The sequence below is a fragment of the Diaphorina citri genome, unplaced genomic scaffold (genome assembly GCF_000475195.1).
Source record: "Diaphorina citri unplaced genomic scaffold, Diaci psyllid genome assembly version 1.1 scaffold5, whole genome shotgun sequence".
Classification (NCBI taxonomy): domain Eukaryota; kingdom Metazoa; phylum Arthropoda; class Insecta; order Hemiptera; family Psyllidae; genus Diaphorina; species Diaphorina citri.
The window spans coordinates 178,270-198,682 of record NW_007377444.1 but is presented as its reverse complement, the minus strand read 5'-3'; the positions used below and the strand labels follow the sequence as shown (position 1 = coordinate 198,682).

Below are 20,413 nucleotides of genomic sequence, written 5' to 3'. Positions count from 1 at the left end.
TTTTCTAAAGTTAAAATAATAATCCAAAAGTCACATAAATGAAAAGGGGGGATAACTACAGCTAACACTAGAATAATTTATATACACTTTGACCAAGGTGTCAATGAGATGAGAGAGTGTCAGGATTGTATTTAGGACACAGATGAGATGGGCTGGTGCGGAGATCCCATTTGTATGAGGACCTTGTCCAACCATTGCAGAGGTCCATGGAGATGGATTTCAATCCAGCAGGGAGTACTTGTCACATCCTGGCGATGGTATTCCGCACCCCAGCCTTTGACAAACGACATCCTGGAAATCAGAACAAAGTACCATAATATTATAACTGATAAACTGAATTGGCGGGGAACTTTTACAGCAAAAGGTATTTCTGTGCGATTGCACTTGTTTCGTATGCAAAAAATAGGACTAAAAAAAGAAAAAAATAAATAAATATATAAATAGCATGTGCGCTTATCAAAAATGTCGATTAATAAATACACTAAGGTTAATTTGACATAACTTATCTCTAACCACCAACACATTTTACACGAGTACAACCTAAACTCAATCACACCTTTTACAGTCATAACCTAAACCTAATCCCATCAGAAAGTAAATAAATCAGTAATGGACGAGCACACAGACAAACTGGACTGACCGCTGAGTAAAGAACGACAATTGCTGAAAGATGTTACTTGGTTGGATTAAACTAATAAATAATTGAACATACGATGAACTTAAAGGTATAATAACTAGGTACTTCATGTATCCTAACTCTGAACCACACTCAGATTTGGTTTTGGAACACTTTATCAGAAATTGAGCCTCCTGATAAGCCCAACGATAAAGAGCATGATGTTTTAGAGATTTTTTAAGAACATTACGGTAATATTCTCTGTATTAAATTTGTATAATTTATGCCAATTTTAACACATTCCCTTCACAACTCCATACGAAAAATATTGAGAAGTACCTACCTACTAAAACATGATTACAAAGAAGACTCAAGCTACTAATTTTTGAGAACCTCCTAATTTCTAATATTTAAAACGGTGATTTAAAGTACATCAAGATGTACAGCAGATTATACCGTGGATACGAAACATTAAACAAACATTAGATGCTTTCGTCCATTATACGACGAACTAAAATGAAGTTTATGAGGTAAATAATCATTATAAAGAAGTAAATAAGAAACATTGCGAAGGAGTTGTAGGTCAGAAGAGAGTCGGACGAAATCATGACACGGAACAAGATTACAAGAACGACAAGAAAACAATGATGTAGACATTGTAGAAGATCTGCAGGGAAGTTAGATAGAAACACCTGGTGATAGTGAGGAACGAAGATTAGATGACTCAGTGAAAGATCTAAAGATTCTAAAGGAATGTATCTGTGCTGAGGAGAATAGATTTTCACTGTGGTAAAAGTACCTAATTTGACTCTTTCGAGATTGATCAAAACCAAAAGATTTTAAATAAAGCTGTAGGTAATAGAGACCCGAGAGTCAGAAATGAAACAGGACGAAATGGTTACCTTAGGTTGATGCCAAAATTGGCTACATGGTGGTAGCCGTGATTGCCAAGATACTAGAGATAGGTACCTCTCACAATGGACTTAGATTTCATAAGCAAATACTGCAGAAATGGTACACAACAATACAAAGTGGAATCTAGGTTATGAAAGAACCACGGCGGGATTAGGAAATGAATTTTATTCTGTATGGACCGCAAATCGGATTGTGAGGTTATGCGAACAACCAAAATGGCAAATTGATTTTTTGTAATCGAAAGTGTTAATGCGAAATTTGATGATGATATCCAAGTACCTAATGTTCAATGAATTGAATAGACTATTCTCCTGCGGAATTGTGGAAACTTTTACAAGATAAGGAACTTTGACGTTACATTGATTTTTATAAACACCTACTTACCTACCTAGATATCTTCCTATTTGGCTACCCAACTCTTCAATTATGGTAGATTCGTAGGAGCCCTAATAGCATAGCCATAGATAGGTACAAACCTAGGTTTACAATAATGGTTTGGTCTGCGTTAGACGTCAGTAGGTAAGTATACCTATGTGCCTTAAGTAGGTAGGTATTCAAAGCACGTGGATACTATTTCCCACCACCCATAACAATAATATATGCGTATCGTGTGTAGGTAATACTGGTAATAGGTATCAATCCCAGTAGTTGAGTTTGTAAACAATATAATTTGGCAGGTATAGGTGCATACCAACATACGGACCAGGCCAAAATTATCACTAATTTTACTTCAATCACAAATTCACAACATGTCGAAAGTACCTACTAGATACCAAGTTACCAAGTAAACATTTGCTAGGTATTTGGTACACCATGAACGTACGCAGCTGAGTAAAGGTGGGTATCTGCCTATACCTGTAGTAGGTATCTTTAGGTATCTTTAGATATAGGTACCTTGGCATACAGGCCAGCGACTATCTACACTAATGCAAGTGATACTCCCAATAATAGATCATACCTAGTTTGTTTATTGGAAGGGGGGAAACCGAGAAAATTGTATTCTTGAGCCAGGTATCCATCTTGGTGTTGCGGTTAAGATATTATTGACTGGTAACCTTGGAGAGTACCTCCTATTGAAAGGAACATGAGACTAGACAGAAGATTCCTTACAACAGAGATCATCAGGATCCAAGGTGATATGCACTGACCAGAAGGGAAAAGAGTCATGGATAGATAAATTAGCTACCAATATAGGAGCATTAGCTACCTGTTACCTGTTACGCAATAATGGTACTGAAGGTCTAATCATGGTAACATCCCAACATCAATGAATATAGGCTAGAAGCGATTTCTTTGTGGTTCTCAATTAAAGAAAAGATGAAGGGTGAGATTGAGAGAACAGATTTGACATTAAATAATAGATTCATAGCCAGCAGCAGTCGTGAGACGAGACTAGTTTTAGTATCACAGATACATGGGTACCTACCTATCTGAAAAAAGAAAGAAAAACGTACCTGATACCTACTTTTTTTACGTACCTAACCTAGCAGTGGACATTTGCAAAGATCAGCAAAAGCTACATACTTACACGTTTCCAAACAACAACCATACAAAAAAACAATCAAACCTGAACACCACAATCAGTTTCATGGATAAGGAGAGAGAAGAAGAGAAGAGATAAATCCAATATGAAGACATCGAAGACCCACACTTTAAGATTGATCCGAAGAAAGCCAGACTGCGGGACTACGGTAAAGAGTAAATTACCAAGCCACGTCCTTTCAATTTTGTTGAAATGAATAGTGAAAGTATCAGTACAAACCTATAGGTGAATATAATTTATGAAATGAAACGACTAATAAATAACGACTCAGTCTTTACTTCGCTAGAGTTTAGACCAGACTCAGACGTGAGTCTAATAATACCTATATCAATTTATGGACTTGGATATAGCTATGGACTATATGGTATCCTATTGTCTAGCAATAACTTTAACCTAACTAAAAACATTTAAGAATAGTGACTATTACTTTCCAAACAGGTGGGCATGACAGAGCAAACTTTTCGCGATAACCAAGAGAGTGGTGAAACAAAATGGCAATAGTAAAACTTCAACTTGCCACAAAGATCTTAACAAATGACAAAATTCACAAAATACATTGTTAGGTACAATACCATTCATAATAGGTACCTTTTTATGAACTAACCTATACCTATGTAAAAGCAAACCATACTGAAGTATGTAGGTATTACAAATGATCATCTACTATCATAATACCTAAGTAAGTACTTGACAAAAGTAACTAGGTACCTAACAAGAAAAGCGCATCATTATACCTACCTAAAGACATAAAAACTGATTTGCATTGGTGAATACATAAAAAACTTGTTGCATTTCCCATTGAATAAAATGTTTCTCATGAAACATGGAAGACGTCAAACGATGATGTTATTTCACATGAGACACAAAATGATAGCTAAATATTCTCAACAAATAATACCTGCACACAAGGATAAAGATAAACTAATAACAAAAGTAGGATGTACTATGTTATGTAGGTACAGATGAACATGGGAAAATGCAATTTGCAGAAATAATGAAATACATGTGAAGATTGTGAAGGTGAAATGTGAATACCTACCTACAACTGGCTACAACCGCTGTTCCATACTTTGTATTGTAAGAACTTAAGTAGGTAGCCTAACCCCTCAAAAAAGCCCCGCGATGATAAAAAATAAAGAAAATCTCCCCAACCTTGAGACGGTGACACTCAGTGGTATTTCCCAAGCAGAGCTATCTTCCGGTTACGTCACAATGCCAACCCTCCTTGCATTAACTTCCTTCGTCCCCCCTCTTCAATAAGTTTACCCCCTTCAGGAAACTCTGAATTTTGAGTCCTAAACAAGAAAAGATACCTGCTACTCAGGTAGAAGTTCAGTGAACCCCTTCTGCAGGAAGAAAGTCTAACGAAAGCGGATTTAATCGTTAAAAATACGTAAATGTTGCTCATTTTAATTGATAGGGAATTGTTAGATTTTCAACTTCTAATTTACAAGTTGATAAGGGTCGAGACTTAAGAGAAAAGGTGAAGTTCTAATATTCTCCTTCTGATGGTGCCTGCACATCATTGAATTTGTAAACTTGTCGTCGATCAAACAAGCTCGAGATATCCAATACTTCGTGGATAGTAGATAGTTTTAGTAAGGTTTATAACACGAGAGAAATTTGATATTTCCGCCAGACCAGGTGTAAAATGGTTTGAGAATTTTTTTTTTTTTTTTTTTTTTTTTTTTTTTTTTTTGCCCGGAACTCCCTTTACTCCAATACTTCATCTCGAAGATAGGTAGGTATCAACCTGATATGTGATACTGATAAGACACACAACGTTTCACTATCACTATCTTATCTCTCAAGGGATTCAATATTTCTAAATGGGTCAAAAGAATTACTCACCACGGAGTAATCCCTGAATTGGAAAGATAATATTATCTGAAGTATGGGCCCATTCTATTAAACCGAAGTATGAACAGGAATACAGGAAATGATGAGGCATTCAAGTGATAAAAAAAGGCTCACAAAATCTTGATTAATAAGAGTTTATAACACGAGAGAAATTTGATATTTCCGCCAGACCAGGTGTAAAATGGTTTGAAAGTGTAAAGAGATATTTTTGTATTGATTATTACGTGCTCAATGACTTTTACAAAGACGAGAGTTCTCTAGTTTTACTTTGGTTCACGTTAACTCGACTTTATCGTGGTTTTGAAGAGAAACTAAACCACGTTGAAACGTTTTGATTGGGAACCTATAAGTGCAATTGGAAATTGGATCTTCTTTGAGAAGATATAGCCACTTACACTTACCTAAGAAGATATCTAGTACTACCTGCTTTGGGTATAGTCAGTATTATTGTTTTCTATAGGATTAAAAGACTCCCTTCTTTACCTTCCTCCTTATTGCCTTCTTGTATGAAACAACCTTAGATGTCTACCTATTTCTTTTATAAAATGAAAGTTTTAAGCTCTTACTTGGTTAATAACAAATTTATCCATGAAACTTTTCGATTAATCCATGAAATAATCAGCAAATGGACACACTTTGGAATATAACACTGCACACAAAGTCGTAGAGATCTAATTCTTATTCATCCTATTGAAAAGATTCGAAAAATATGATGTTGGCTACCATAAAGAAATGCTTGACAACTTGGCATATTTGGCAGATAGGTGGTACTCCGGAAAATTTAGCATGACTTTTTGCCCCTGCCTAATATTCGATTAATCCATGAAATAATCAGCAAATGGACACACTTTGGAATATAACACTGCACACAAAGTCGTAGAGATCTAATTCTTATTCACCCTCTTGAAAAGATTCGAAAAATATAATGTTGGCTACCATAAAGAAATGCTTGGCAACTTGGCATATTTGGCAGATAGGTGGTACTCCGGAAAATTTAGCATGACTTTTTGCCCCTGCCTAATACTGTAGCTGTAGGTAAACCTAGTTCTTTAGGTCTTGGATTGTTTCACATGCATTTCTGAAGTCAGTAATAACAGCCAGCTGTCAGACACTCGTTCATATAGGAAGGTATGTTTTAAACAAACGGAGGTAGATAATAAAGATGTAAAAAACTACATTGTACCAAGACACATGTTGGCCAAATGTTATTCATAAGTAAACACTCACGCGAGCATGATGTCCAGCTGTCAGACACTCGTTCATATAGGAAGGTATGTTTTAAACAAACGGAGGTAGATAATAAAGATGTAAAAAACTACATTGTACCAGGACACATGTTGGCCAAATGTTATTCATAAGTAAACACTCACGCGAGCATAATGTTTTAGAGATTTTTTTAAGAACATTACGGTAATATTCTCTGTATTAAATTTGTATAATTTATGCCAATTTTAACACATTCTCTTCACAACTCCATACGAAAAATATTGAGAAGTACTAAAACATGATTACAAAGAAGACTCAAGCTACTAATTTTTGAGAACCTCCGAACTTCTAATATTTAAAACGGTGATTTAAATCATTTATCTTGTATTGAATGTATTGGTGGGCCTTTAGTACATCATCAATGGTTTGATCGGGAGGCGAGAATGCAACCTCCATGATAGGTAGGTAGGTATTAGACGTTAAAAGAAAGTTGGGCGGAGCACTACCGCGCTCCCTAATTATTCAGCCAAATAAAACAAAAATAACTATGTAGATTGTAGAACAATTAGACACATCAGTAAAATTAAACTAAGTCCATAGACGTGTAGTATAGATACTTACATATTTAAAATTTTATTGGAAGAGAACCCATTTATTCCACAGGCATCTGCCTATTGAAATTACAAAACCGTGACCGATTTTTGCGTAAATTCCTACGCAAAAAAATCTACATAAAATTATAGTAAGATTGAGTTCTGCTAGGAGTCAAAGGGTCACACAGCCAAACAAACCACCTACACGAAATCATGTTCGAAATTAATTCTGAACACATAATAACAAAGCATTCATAGACACAGAGGAGCACACCAGTTCACTAATAAAACAAAACAAACACTAATAAAACATCTTTAGAGAATATCGAATCATCTGTTCACTCAAAAAAATAAGCAACGTTGAAACAGGTGAATATATGGGCATGATGGGCAAGTCTGGGTTAAATGCTGTTGGTTTTGAGGCGATCCCCTTTACGTATGACTTTATCGTGGTTTTGAAGAGAAACTAAACCACGTTGAAACGTTTTGATTGGGAACCTAAGTGCAATTGGAAATTGGATCTTCTTTAAGAAGATATAGCCACTTACACTTACCTAAGAAGATATCTAGTACTACCTGCTTTGGGTGTAGTCAGTATTATTGTTTTCTATAGGATTAAAAGACTCTCTTCTTTACCTTCCTCCTTATTACCTTCTTGTATGAAACAACCTTTGATGGTCTATCTCTTTTATAACTCTATTAAACCGAAGTATGAACAGGAATACAGGAAATGATGAGGCATTCAAGTGATAAAAAAAGGCTCACAAAATCTTGATTAATAAGTGACTGAAGGATTCGAATAATAGTGTTGAAGATTAAAATGACAATGTAGTAACCTAAGCACTCAAAATTATGTCAAAAACAATCAAATGGCAATGATAGTAGGTTTCCCGTACAAGCTGTGAATTTTTTGACTATTTTGAGCATGGAAATCTCTAGTTAGATCGGTAGGACTATGCACCAATAGCAGTAGGTAGGTACATAATTGTATGCACTTTTCACTTTATGCTCCAAAGATTTTAGCGAGTAGGCCAACTACTAACGCGAGACAATTTAGACGAGATTCATAGAAAGATTATGTTAAAACAATAGAGATTTTACATTTCCGATAAGACCGTGAAAATTATGATGATCAGATTCATAAACTAGGTAACTTAGATCTAGACAAGCAGATAAGGTGGATAAAATAATAAATGCTCGCTTTAACCCTACAACTGCTTACAGGACAGGAAAAATAGATGGATATTCCTTCAGATAACAATGACAGATACATATGTACATAAGTAGGTTTTACTTCATGTACTTTCGTAAATACCTACCTAGGTACTTAAAATAGGAAAGGTCTGCCCGGTCTGTCTTACCTCCGGGTTTATAGTGTCAAGATTTTCTAGTTAATACGGTCATCTATAACCACTGAGGATGCTTGGAAACTGTTCAAACAGAGACTCCCAAGAGTCCTCTACTAGGGTTAATGGAACTCCAGACTGATTGAAGATAGCAAACCACAATGAGGGAGAGCTAAAGATTCTGCTGATAACACGGACATACCGTGCATTGAGCAAAGTACATCAAGACCAAGTCCAATATGTTGTGGTAGTGGCTTGCATAACTTATCAATCTTATCATAATAATACCTCCGTGTTTTGTTGGGTGCATTAACATTGCAATATGGTGCCATGAACACGGTATCATTGCATTTTATACGATTTTGTCACGAGCAAGAGTTACAATCATTTTGTTGTGAAAGTTTGAGCAAACCTCAAAGAAAAGTATGGTGAAGAAAGGGGGTAAAAGAGGTGGAGAAAGGTAACCGTCCGGTACCCACAAAAAAGTTTCTGGTGTTACATATCGGGCCAGTAGGTCTGTACATAGGTAAAGGTATGAAAGTAAATACGTCAGGCAAGGCAAGTAATGGAGTCGATAAAACAACTCGTAAACTGATTTTTATTGCCTGAATTTAAGTACCAATCAGCCCCAAAAATACATTCGAAAGTTAAATTATTCACACCTGAAATGAAAACGAGGAAAAAATGTGCCCTCTCTCTTGACCATTAACTTCCCAAATCATTACTCTTATCGTCATTGTAGTCACATGGTATGTCAAGGTTTCACGTAGATTATCATTAGCACAATCATCAATATCATTATCATCATAGTTCTCACTAATTCTTTGTTCTTTGTTATCCTTACGTCATTCAAGCAAGCAGATACAGGCCTAATGAGCATTCAAATATGTAGCTGTTTTTCTCAGGCTAATGTTTTCTCACACGGGTAATTTTCCTGCCAAACGAATGGCACCTTAATGACCCTGTAATGCGTCAGACAGACAAAAGAGGCAATTTACTGTTTTATTAAATAGGGAGCATTGTGTGTCCATGAAATAGCGGAATAGTTAGGTTTTAAAAGCAAGTAGAGGTAAGAAGGTAAGTAATGTCCATTTGATCAAATACCTGGCTCGTAAAGAAAATCCTCTATTCTGTTCTATTTGTGAGGTGTCGGCATTAATGATTTAATAATTATTGTCCATTGCTTACCAACTTCGCCCTGACTATTGTCTTCGTCAACTCAGCTTGAGGATCAGGTCTAAATTGCTAACCAACCAGTTTTACCGTTCTGGTTTCGCCTTAATTATTCCATTAATAAATTTAAACGAATTAAAATAATTTAATAATCTGAGAACATCTTTAAAGACCTAGATATGTTAATAATGAAATTTAATGGACCTGTCAAACCAAACTCAAAGGAGTACCGCCGCGCTCATTCTAATTATGAATAAAATGACATTATTATAATAATTTTATATTTCGTTTGTTAACTGTTTGTTCACCAGACATAGGTACGGCGTACGGAATTACTAAATCGTGTAAACAAAAAGCCTCTATACTGGAGTAGATAACAGAATATCTGATAAGTGATAAGACTTCAAAGATGTGATGTCATTTACATTATGACAATTGACAACATGAGTGTACGATTAAAATTCAAGAAAAACTCTTGTTCTTCCTGCTGGAACAAGTTAAGTCCCTCCTTGCGTATTGGAGATTTTTTCTAATGCAGTATCAGAGGTGTGCGCTGTGCGGAATCTTTTCTTACGAATTTGTAAGAAATCTATGCCTGGTAGCACAAGACGTCCTTAATTCCGGATTAGTGATGCACGCCAGACGAGATTAGAGATGAAATGACCATTTTTCATCACGTTATTTTTCGACGAGACCAGGTAAAAATCATTTCTTGTCTCGTCGCGAGTCATACATTGCTATTCCCGATGCATCCTCCAGCCTACGTCCTCTTCAAGTCGACAGGTGCTTTCTGTTTGACATGAAGCTTCACTTCAAAGCCTCATCGAAGAATGTAATAAATTTGACGTAAAATCGGTCTACATTCGATTATTCCATCCAATGATAAATGAAACACAAGGAAACTGTCATCTAGGTATGCCTATAGGCTATAGGTACCCATTGTAAATTTATGATCCACCAAAGATTTAACACGTAATCCTTAATCCAAAGATCAAACCATGTATTAACCGGCCTTGGAGGCTTAGTGACAGTCAAGTTGGTCACCCATCCAGGGACATATCATGATATCACATTTAACCAGAATAACCTGAAAGCTATTCCACGAAAAGCAGGAAAACATTGTGATATTCTTAATTGAGCAGGAGAAAAAAAAGTGCGAAACAGGAACAAAATGTGTGAAAGTTCAAAGTGTTCGGGAGAAAGGTGCCCTTAAATTTTTGGATAGGATAACAAAATCACTGATAAACGAAACTTAAGGAACTTGTACTTAAGTTACCCTACTACTAAGTTAAGTGCAACTTTAAATTTATTGAGTCAACAGGTAGCAAGTAGGTTTCTACCTGAAATAATTTTATGTTTCAATTTAACGTCTGGTTCCTACTGAACTTTAGTGACTAATTTCGATTTAAGTGCAAGTAAACTTTCGCTTTTTTTTTTCAACACACAAGTTTAGTCAACAGGTAGCAAGTAGGTTTCTACCTGAAATAATTTTATGTTTCAATTTAACGTCTGGTTCCTACTGAACTTTAGTGACTAATTTTGATTTAAGTGCAAGTAAACTTTCGCTTTTTTTTCAACACACAAGTTTGAAACAAGTAACAGGTAGATGTAACTACCTAATTATAATATTGGCGAAACTGATTAGGCACCTTAGAGTTGGTAAACACATAGAGCAGTCCTGAACTCATACTTATATTTTTTTATGAACAGTGTGTTAATGCACCTGATATTCTATCACGCTATATTTGAATAATAATAGTAATGCTTAATTAATACTGCTCAAATAAGACTGAAGGAGGACCAAAGTCTCTTTAACCCAACAGTAGACCGCTACCATTATTTCGGTCAAATTCTCAAACAATATTGAGGAATTGAGAAAAAAAAATGAGGAAAAAAACATGCCTCGGCTGGAATTGAACCCTGTACTGTTTCGACTGGAACGTTCATTTAGGGAAGACTAGATACCTATTCACCTGTAATTCGAAGCTCCCTGCTATTCCTGAGCAAAGTGAAAGTACCCCAAATATCTCATTAGGATAAAGCACGTTGTGGGGACATAGAGAACCTACTGAGGATGTTCCATTGTCTAAGGACAATAGACTAGGCTCTCTTCTTCTGCAGTTCTGGAATGTCACGAACTAGATGAATATAAAATATTCCAGGTCAATAATCTGAGAACGCTAAAACCGTGTGTGCAAGATTTCGGTCCAGGGGAATAATATTTCTTCACCGAAGAAAAAAAAATAAAATAAAAATGGTTTATCATGCCCAGAGACGTAGTGGACAAGGCGCTGGACTGGTAAACAGGAGGGTGAGGGTTCAAGTCCCAGCCGAGGCATGTAATTTTATAATTTATTTCAGAACTTGAATACACAATAAGGTTAGGTGGTAGAGAAAGCCTCAGGCTTTAACCTCGCCTAATTTAGCTTCCATTGAAAAGTCTATTATTAAAAGTATTACCAATTGGATTTTACGTAGATACTCGTACTTGCTGTGACAAGACTACTAGGTAACAAGTTGTAGTAAATACGAGTACCTAACAACCTACTCGTAGTGCGAGTGGGGTGTTATAGGTACCTCTCCGTAGGTAGGTATTTCGTATATTCGTTTTTGGCTAAAGTAAAACTTAATAGATCCGACCTTCTTTAACCAGGTATACATAGGTAGGTACCTAATATACCTACCAATTACCAGAGATATTCAAGGAAAGTATGCACTCAGCAATAATTTAAAATATAAAGTTTTTTTTCCATAAAGTCCACTATCATCAAGTTAAATTCAAATATCGTGATAGCATACGGACACGTATACCTATTAATTGGACTACCAAATACATTACATACCAGCACAAATGTAGATATTAAAAGGTAGAGATTACCTATGAACTATGTCTTACCTTGGACATGGTTGAACTTTCAAAATATGGGTAGGTAACCAAATCAACACAAATCACATATTACACAGTTTTATAGTCGAATTATTTATGTAAGCAAATACCTAAAAGATTAATATCACTTTGAAATCTTTGAAAATTTAGTAATTTCAACAAAATATTATTTCGTTCAAAAAACACAAAAATCAAGGTAAGTATAGCAGCTACCTGTGATAAACACTTAAAAGTTGAACTTGGTCAACTAGTTTGATAAAAACAGAAGCCTACATGATGTCTTTTGGAAACCAGAGTTCTTTGAACTTATATGTGACGCGACAAAAACATTAGTTATTAATTAAATTAGGAAATCAATCGCTTGTTTAATAATTTGTTAAATTTGGGAATTACATTATTTTCCAACACACACAGTTTAATAACACCTTGCGCCAACGCAATTACAAAACTGTTTTATCTTATCAAGACGACTTTTCTTCGAAACTGAAAATAAATCAATAAAGATGCGCAGAGGCCGAGTTTCCTGCTTGTGCGCAAGGTTTTTCATTCACTTGAGTGCGCCAATGCACTTTTTGGGTACTTTTACATCGGAATAGGACTCTATCTCGAAAAAATTTTTCATTTGGTTGTGCCCCATTCTGTAGGTATAACATTACAGCTAATATAAACCTAGAATTTACGTAATAGATATTCGGTATAGGTACATATTACAATAATGAAGTTCTATGCTCTTCAAGGTATATGAGTTTTCCACATTTCAACTGATATTTTAGAAGAGCTTTTGACGGAAAATAAAAGAAATGTGTGGGAAGAATTTGAAATTTTTTCAGGATACACGTCACAAGAAGCAAATTTAGAACACAATACGAGTATTTTAGTCAAAATGTCGTATCATTTACCATAGTATTGAAAATCGACGAGAGGTTGGTTTTCTCTAAAAAAATATTGCACACAATGTGACGTTCTTTTTAACTTTTTTGTTCAACAGTTTGCAAAATATACAAAAAGGTCTTCTTTCTGCCTTCAAAATATGAATTTATCAAGAGCTAGAACAATATTATACATATGGAAAACTTAATTAAAGCAAAATAATTTGTATACTACTCGAACACTGTTATACTGTGAGTCAACAGTCAACACGCATACCGCATATAAAATTATAAACCAATGGAATTACTATTTTCAAAGTCACGATTTTTAGAAGAGCTTTTGACGGAAAATAAAAGAAATGTGTGGGAAGAATTTGAAATTTTTTCAGGATACACGTCACAAGAAGCAAATTTGGAACACAATACGAGTATTTTAGTCAAATTGTCGTTGGATCATTTACCATAGTATTGAAAATCGACGAGAGGTTGGCTTTCTCTAAAAAATATTGCACACAATGTGACGTTCTTTTTAACTTTTTTGTTCAACAGTTCGCAAAATATACAAAAAGGTTTTCTTTTTGCCTTCAAAATATGAATTTATCAAGAGCTAGAACAATATTATACATATGGAAAAGTTAATTAAAGCAAAATAATTTGTATACTACTCGAACACTGTTATACTGTGAGTCAACACGCATACCGCATGCAAACCAATAGAATTACTATTTTCAAAGTCACGACATTTATAGTGGTTAGCGCGGTGGACTTCGAATCTGGAGGTTGGTGGTACAAGTCCAAGTCAAGTCATAAAATTTAGCGTAGTGTATTAGGCGGGGAACAACATTTGTGACAAGCATTTATGCTTAACACATTTAAAAATTCTCTCTTAACCACAGCACCTATGTCTACTAACTCTATGAAGCCCCTTGTCACCTCATGATTAACTTTAGCTAATATCATTCAGTAGGTACATTAATTAGGTGTCCAAGATTATACAGTACAAATCATCAACATTAAAGTCACCAAAAAAGTTAAAATATGTGAGTATAGAGAGTAGATTTATGTATAGGTAATTATATTTTGTAAGACACCTATCTAAGTACCTACATAAATGAATGAATATCTCCCAAGTGAATATTAACAAGTGATTTAGTAATGGCGAAAAATTGCACTAGTAGTAAAGGGAAAGCTAAGTGAGCCACATAAAATTGGGAAAATCAATAAATTGGGGGATATTAACAATAAATATAATTTCCTATGCGTGTGCTATTGAGTATATATTACTAATAAAATTATATATGTAGCTTCTAGAATCTAGATGTTAATATATAACAATATGAAAAACGAAAGCGCAAATAAAAAGCAAACTTAATTAGATCCTAAATATTTAGAATTTAGATATTTGCTAGTACCAGACGGCGAAATGGACGAACACTAAAATGAGATCTTGAGAATATTGATTTTTTCAAATGAAAGGCTTTTTGAAACCAAAGAAAAACTACAAATGGGTAATTACAGCCATTAGCAAATGAGCATTTTGAAGCTGTCTAGGGACCTGCGAAAACAAACATTATGGCCCCCATTCAACACTAAACTAATTAAGTTTGCTACTATTTATTTTTATTAATAAGGCAAAGCAATGGCGATTATAAAAAATTCTACTTACAATAATTCAAAACTGAAGTTGTAAATAACATACAATAATTTTACACGAGCATAACCTAAACCTAATCACACCTTTTACAGTCATAACCTAAACCTAATCACACCTTTTACAGTCATAACCTAAACCTTTTACACAGTCATAACCTAAGCTTCCACTGATCACCGATGTTAGAAATCAATAATTTCAAAAATCAATCTATTTTTCATAATCAACCTAATCACACCTTTTACAGTCATAACCTAAACCTTTTACACAGTCATAACCTAAGCTTCCACTGATCACCGATGTTAGAAATCAATTATTTCAAAAACAATTTTTCATAATCGATGGTTCACATCACTCCGACTCACCTTATCGTACACATCTTGGTTAGCTCATACACAGCTTCGAACCCATGATTCACCGACTGGGAGAGAAGTTCCGCAAACTCCTGGTTGTTGAAGATCTTGAGTGAGCACCCGGCGGGGATCTTGCACACAGTGGACTGGTGAAAGCCGTGATGATGATTGCAGTTCCGAGATTGCACGAAAATTGCCGAATCCGAGAGACATTCTGCGTACACCTCTCCTCCTACGTAGTACAGGTGAACACCTGAGAAAATAATACAGGTGGTTTCATATAGGTAATCTAACTGGACATTTCCTTACATGTACTTATATATCATATCGTAGGATAATCTGGCCAAAGGGGTGCACAAGCCAGTGTATTCGTGATGCCGGTCCCAAGCCCGGGTAAATAGGGAGAGTCGGCGTTAGGAAGGGCATCCAGCAGTAAAGAACCCCGCCAAAAATAAAACCATGTCAGTCGCAAAGCCGACAATATTTAAGTAGGAAGAAAAGGCTAGGAAGAAGATCATATTGTAGATTCATATTGCCGTAGGAAAATGAACATTCTGCGTACACCTCTCCTCCTACGTAGTACAGGTGAACACCTGAGAAAATAATACAGGTGGTTTCATATAGGTAATCTAACTGGTTACATAACTAAGAGTAAACTGCGAAAATATTGGACATTTCCTTACATGTACTTATAAATCATATCGTAGGATAATCTGGCCAAAGGGGTGCACAAGCCAGTGTATTCTAACAACCAATTCCTTTGCATTTCTAAAATATAAGATAACCTCGATAAGAACTGCACAAAATCAGCTTTCAACAAGCGATTTTCCTAGATAAATTAAACTGTCCACCCACAACCACAACCAACACCAAACTCACCCTTGCCAATATGTCTTCTCGTATTCTCGATGGTCGAGTTTCGGTTCACATTGGACAGCTGACCCAAACAAAACCGGTTCAAATTGTTGCTCGGATTGGTGAAGCCGTCCACAATCACAGAATGAGACTGACAGTGGAACACTTCACCCACTCGAGAGTTGAGCTCGTAGTACGCTATGCTGGCCCAGAATGGTTGCTCCTGTGGAGGGGAAAATGAGGAATATAAGTTCATTTTGATTATGTGGGTTGTGGGATACTATGATAAGAATAAGGAATACTAAAAATGTGTGGAAAAATTATGAATACTAATAGGGCATTGGAAGAAGGTATAATCTTCAGCAATCTAAGGAAATATAACAACAACCTATTAAAGTATTAGCAATCTAAGGACCATAAAAAGTTTATTTTTGCTAATACATAAATATGTAGAAGTACAAATACTGAGGTTAGCCAGCCTAGTTAGCTTGGTTGATATTGCGTCTGCCTTGTAAGCGCTAGGCCGTGGGTTCCATTCTCACCCGGGGCTGATTTTATCCTGAATGTTCGTTCTCGGAACGGCTGGCTTTCTCTTATCTTTTCTTCCTTCTCTCTTCGATTTCGGGACGATAAGATCTTAACAGTTACAGTTCCCCCTATTACACCTCTTCAAAGTTAGGATTCATTTTAGGCATCAAGCAGGTAAGTAGTTCAAAGTAAGTTACCTGGTAGGGTACAGGGGTCACATCTGAGCTGATACCAGTGTCCATAGCGTTCTCCGAGTGGGGGGACTGGGAGCCATGCTTCTCATCTTGAGGGGGACTGTAGGCGGGGGGAGGGGTCTCTGTAGACACCAAATAATTAAAATTAGATAATATTTCAAAGTTAAACTGAGCTTTACCTGTATTTAAGCACATATACTTTATCTAATTTTTCTAATCCAAAACATTGCTAATCATTTTGTTACAAAGTAAATCTTATTTTTATTTTTTGTCTTAACCACAGCAAACCTACCTCAGTAGTATAGTGAAGTCACGATATTAATTTTATGAGTCACTGACTCTTGCACAATTGGTATTTCAGCAGCAGGCTATTGCAAAATATCTTGAATGCGTCAATTTCTTATAATGGAAGAATAAAACTTGTGTTATCATTTTGTGCTTAAATTTCTAGTCATGATGGGTTCAAACAATTTCTAAAAGATATAGAAATTGTTTTCTCGGACTGAGATTATTACAAAATAAGCAGAAGAGCACTGAACAAACATAATGTTTGTTAATAAAGTTGAATTGACAATAATTAGTGGTGGTATACTCAAAATTTAATTCACATATTTAAGGCACATTGCGCAAAAAATATAACAGAGCACTAGTAAATCTTGGGCACATCAAAATAATTTCTTAAAAAAAAAAAAAAAAAAAAAAAAAAAAAAAATTTTGGACAAAAAAAAAAATTTTTAAAAAAAAAAAAAAAAAAAAAAAAAAAAAAAAAAGGAGCGGGGGAAAATCTTGTGAATAGAAAAAATAATTTGACTTTTGAAAGGCGTATGTCACAGATTCCTTTTCTTATGCAACGCTGTAGGACACAGTTAACAAAGTCAGCATGTTTACCACTACAATACTCGTATAATTGGTACACGCGTACATAAAAACATACATCTCGATATTTATGTAAATATAGGAATACTGAGCATACTTTTATATTGTTCTTTATAGGCACTCAATCAAATCATCTACATTGGGCGGCATAACAAGGCTTTTATATTCTGAAAAAAAGGCACTCTAAATTAAAATTACATCAAAATGAATAGAATTATTGAACTATTATAAAAGCTGTATAAAATTTATATCACACGGTATAATAATAAATTAGCAAAAACTTGTATAAGCAAAAACATTTTAAGCTTTAGTTTGATTCCCTGGTTTTGTAAAAGACCTATCAAAAACAAGAAAAGAGTACCAATCCTCAATAAAACAAAGATTTCTATGAATTTCTACTTTGTTTCAATTGGTCTTTTAACAAGGGATCTGTGTAAGAAAATTTGGTTCATCATTAGATCACCCATTAGGTAGTTCAAACTAACCTTTAATTAATGCATGAAAAACTAAACCTGTATTAATATATCCTTGAACTTCTGGATCCTGATTACAATTGGAATCTAAGCATCTCTTTTTACTAGGTTATTGAAAGGTCAAATTTAACATTTGAAGATATTTATATTCCTCTACTGAACTTGCAACTTGCAATGTGTACCTACCTATTTGCTTTAATAAATCAAACAAGTTATCTATTCTAAATACAGGTAGGCATAACAAAAATACAAAGTTTCACAAACCTGCAGTCTGCCATCTAAACTCCTTGGTATTGTCACACATTTGCTTGGTTGTCCTGGGCAGCTGAGTGCTCTCTCCAGTTCTTCAATATCACCTTTGCTTTTCTTCAACTTTTTCACCAGAGAGTCAACAGCCTTCTCTGCCCATTTCTCTTCCTCGTCACCTTGTTTCCAACCTAGAAGTTTTTTGACGGCAGGACTTGTGAAGGAGAAGAGACTATTCAGTGAGGACATAGGTCCTGAGCTGGATGATTCAACTTCATCAGTGTCCATGGTGTATTTGGCAAACTGTCTGGAAGAGTGAAATTGTGAAGAAATGCTAGTTATCAATCTACTAGTAAGCTAACTAGACATATAAATATGGATAAATACCAACTAGTGGAAAACATTGAAAGAACAAAGAAATCAATGAATAGGTGACTACCTAAATAATTTACTGATTTATTACCTTGTGTGCAATATCAAGTGAGTACACCCATCTTACCTATTATATTTACATTTAGCTTTCATCTTCAAGCTTTTAGCAACACAAGCACTCATTTTTTTCAACTCTTGAAAGAAACTTCACCTCAAGGAATTATAATTATAAATGAGGTACCAAATTTTCAAATACAAAAAGTAAGGTTGTCCTCAAACTAATTGACACTAGAGAATCAATACAATGAATATTGAAGTGTTTAAGTGTTGGCCCTTTGTCAACAATTATCAAGTAAATAGGGAGGTAGGTACATACTTAGGTATTTATCAAAATGAAACTCAGGTGATGCATCATAATAATTCTGAGGTGCATGTATCAACATCAACGGTCAACAAATAAACAGAAATGGGTAATATGTAGCAGGTATACCGAGGTACATAATTTTATTTACCTATGATCATAATAATAATAATTTAGGTAGGTAGTTGAGTATACCTATTACCTACCACTCATAGGTCATTTTTATTGACAAACAATAGAAATACCAAACATTTGGACAGGTTCAGTCAGTTTATTGATTTTTCTGTGACTCTGGTAGGTAAGAACAATAAATAAATAAATGTGTATGATATCATAAGACAGTGCTCTTTCTTCTGATTCTGATTTTCTTAACAAACACTAGATAACAGAAGTAAATCTTACCTGAAAATCAAGGGAATAAAAAAAAAAAATCAGCGTAAGGAATGCAATTCCTTGTAGAAACACAATCACAGAATATTATATTAAAATGGGTCTACCATTAATTTACTGATTAAATTAAAGGAATACATCACAGATAGGTATTTTTTCTCAAAAAAATGCAACCTTTTCTCAAGCACAGAATCACTGGAAACACTCAAATGCTAAAATGGATTTTTATTCTCTGCAAACACAGATGTATCAAAAAATGTCACCACTTTTTAAGATAGACAAAAGTATTATCTTGGTAAAACAATTTAAATTGGGTATTTATTTATGACAATGGTTACTTGCTCGGTCAAAAGATTTTAATAATCAATTAGTTATTGAGTAATTGATTTCATTAGTTTCCATGAAAAAAGGAAAAATATCCGGATAAAAAATGCGAACTCCAAGCAAAGCAACAAAAAAGAAAAAACTAAACAACAAAATAAAAACATATGGTTTGGTATTGATCCGCCATTTCCCCGATTACCCCGTTGAGTTGTGTTTTAAAACTCAACGTCGACATAAAGAACCGAGTTTCTTTACGCTACGCGTTGTTTTAAATCTCAAAACAATGGAAAGTAAATGAATACCTAGACTCGAACGGTTTGTTATGGGAAAACCGGTGTGTGAAGCGTTGAGTTATTAAACGTACTTTTTTTCAAGGAGGTTAGAGTACAGTGGATTCTGTTCCAAGTACCTATCACGAAAAAAGTGAAGCTGAATATTGTCAACTATGAAACTGGTTCAAAATAAAATCCTACCTACATACTTATTTATAATTATATTTACCTACCTAAGTTCCTACGTTATATACCTAATTACGTACCTTTTTACGTAAATAATCAATGTACGAACCTAAACCCAATTCAGACTCATAGCTCTTGTTTTGCACAATTAGGTAGGTAGGTAGGTAGGTACACGATCGATACCAATTAAATAGGCCTGTAAGAACCAACGTCGTAAGACTAATCGTATAACTGAGTGTAACTAAACTTTGGCATGAAATACGATCACATAATAAGCATAATACCTACATGTACAAAAAGAGAATTCTGATCATTCTGGTGTTG

At 34.9% G+C, this 20,413-nt stretch overlaps 1 protein-coding gene across 1 annotated transcript; it reads right to left on the bottom strand.

The window, feature by feature from the left end:
• On the bottom strand, positions 1–19,162 carry LOC103524199 (protein mothers against dpp-like). Its single transcript, XM_026833330.1, has 7 exons — positions 18,684–19,162; positions 18,168–18,491; positions 17,978–18,042; positions 16,593–16,711; positions 15,892–16,090; positions 15,025–15,265; positions 1–291 (listed from the first exon to the last, which is right to left on the bottom strand). Exons 1-7 carry the CDS (start codon positions 18,737–18,739, stop codon positions 132–134), a joined length of 1,164 nt encoding a protein of 387 aa, XP_026689131.1. The 5' UTR covers positions 18,740–19,162; the 3' UTR covers positions 1–131.
• Between the last annotated feature and the right edge of the window lie 1,251 nt (positions 19,163–20,413).

Bases quoted from the DNA above. Each gene is read 5' to 3' on its own strand.
- LOC103524199 (XM_026833330.1), bottom strand. From the start codon at position 18,739: ATGAGTGCTTGTGTTGCTAAAAGCTTGAAGATGAAAGCTAAATGTAAA. The intron at 16,091-16,592 runs GTAACTTACTTT...TCCCCTCCACAG, and splicing joins TGACCCCTGTACCCTACCAG to GAGCAACCATTCTGGGCCAG. The intron at 15,266-15,891 runs GTGAGTTTGGTG...TTATTTTCTCAG, and splicing joins GAGAAGACATATTGGCAAGG to GTGTTCACCTGTACTACGTA.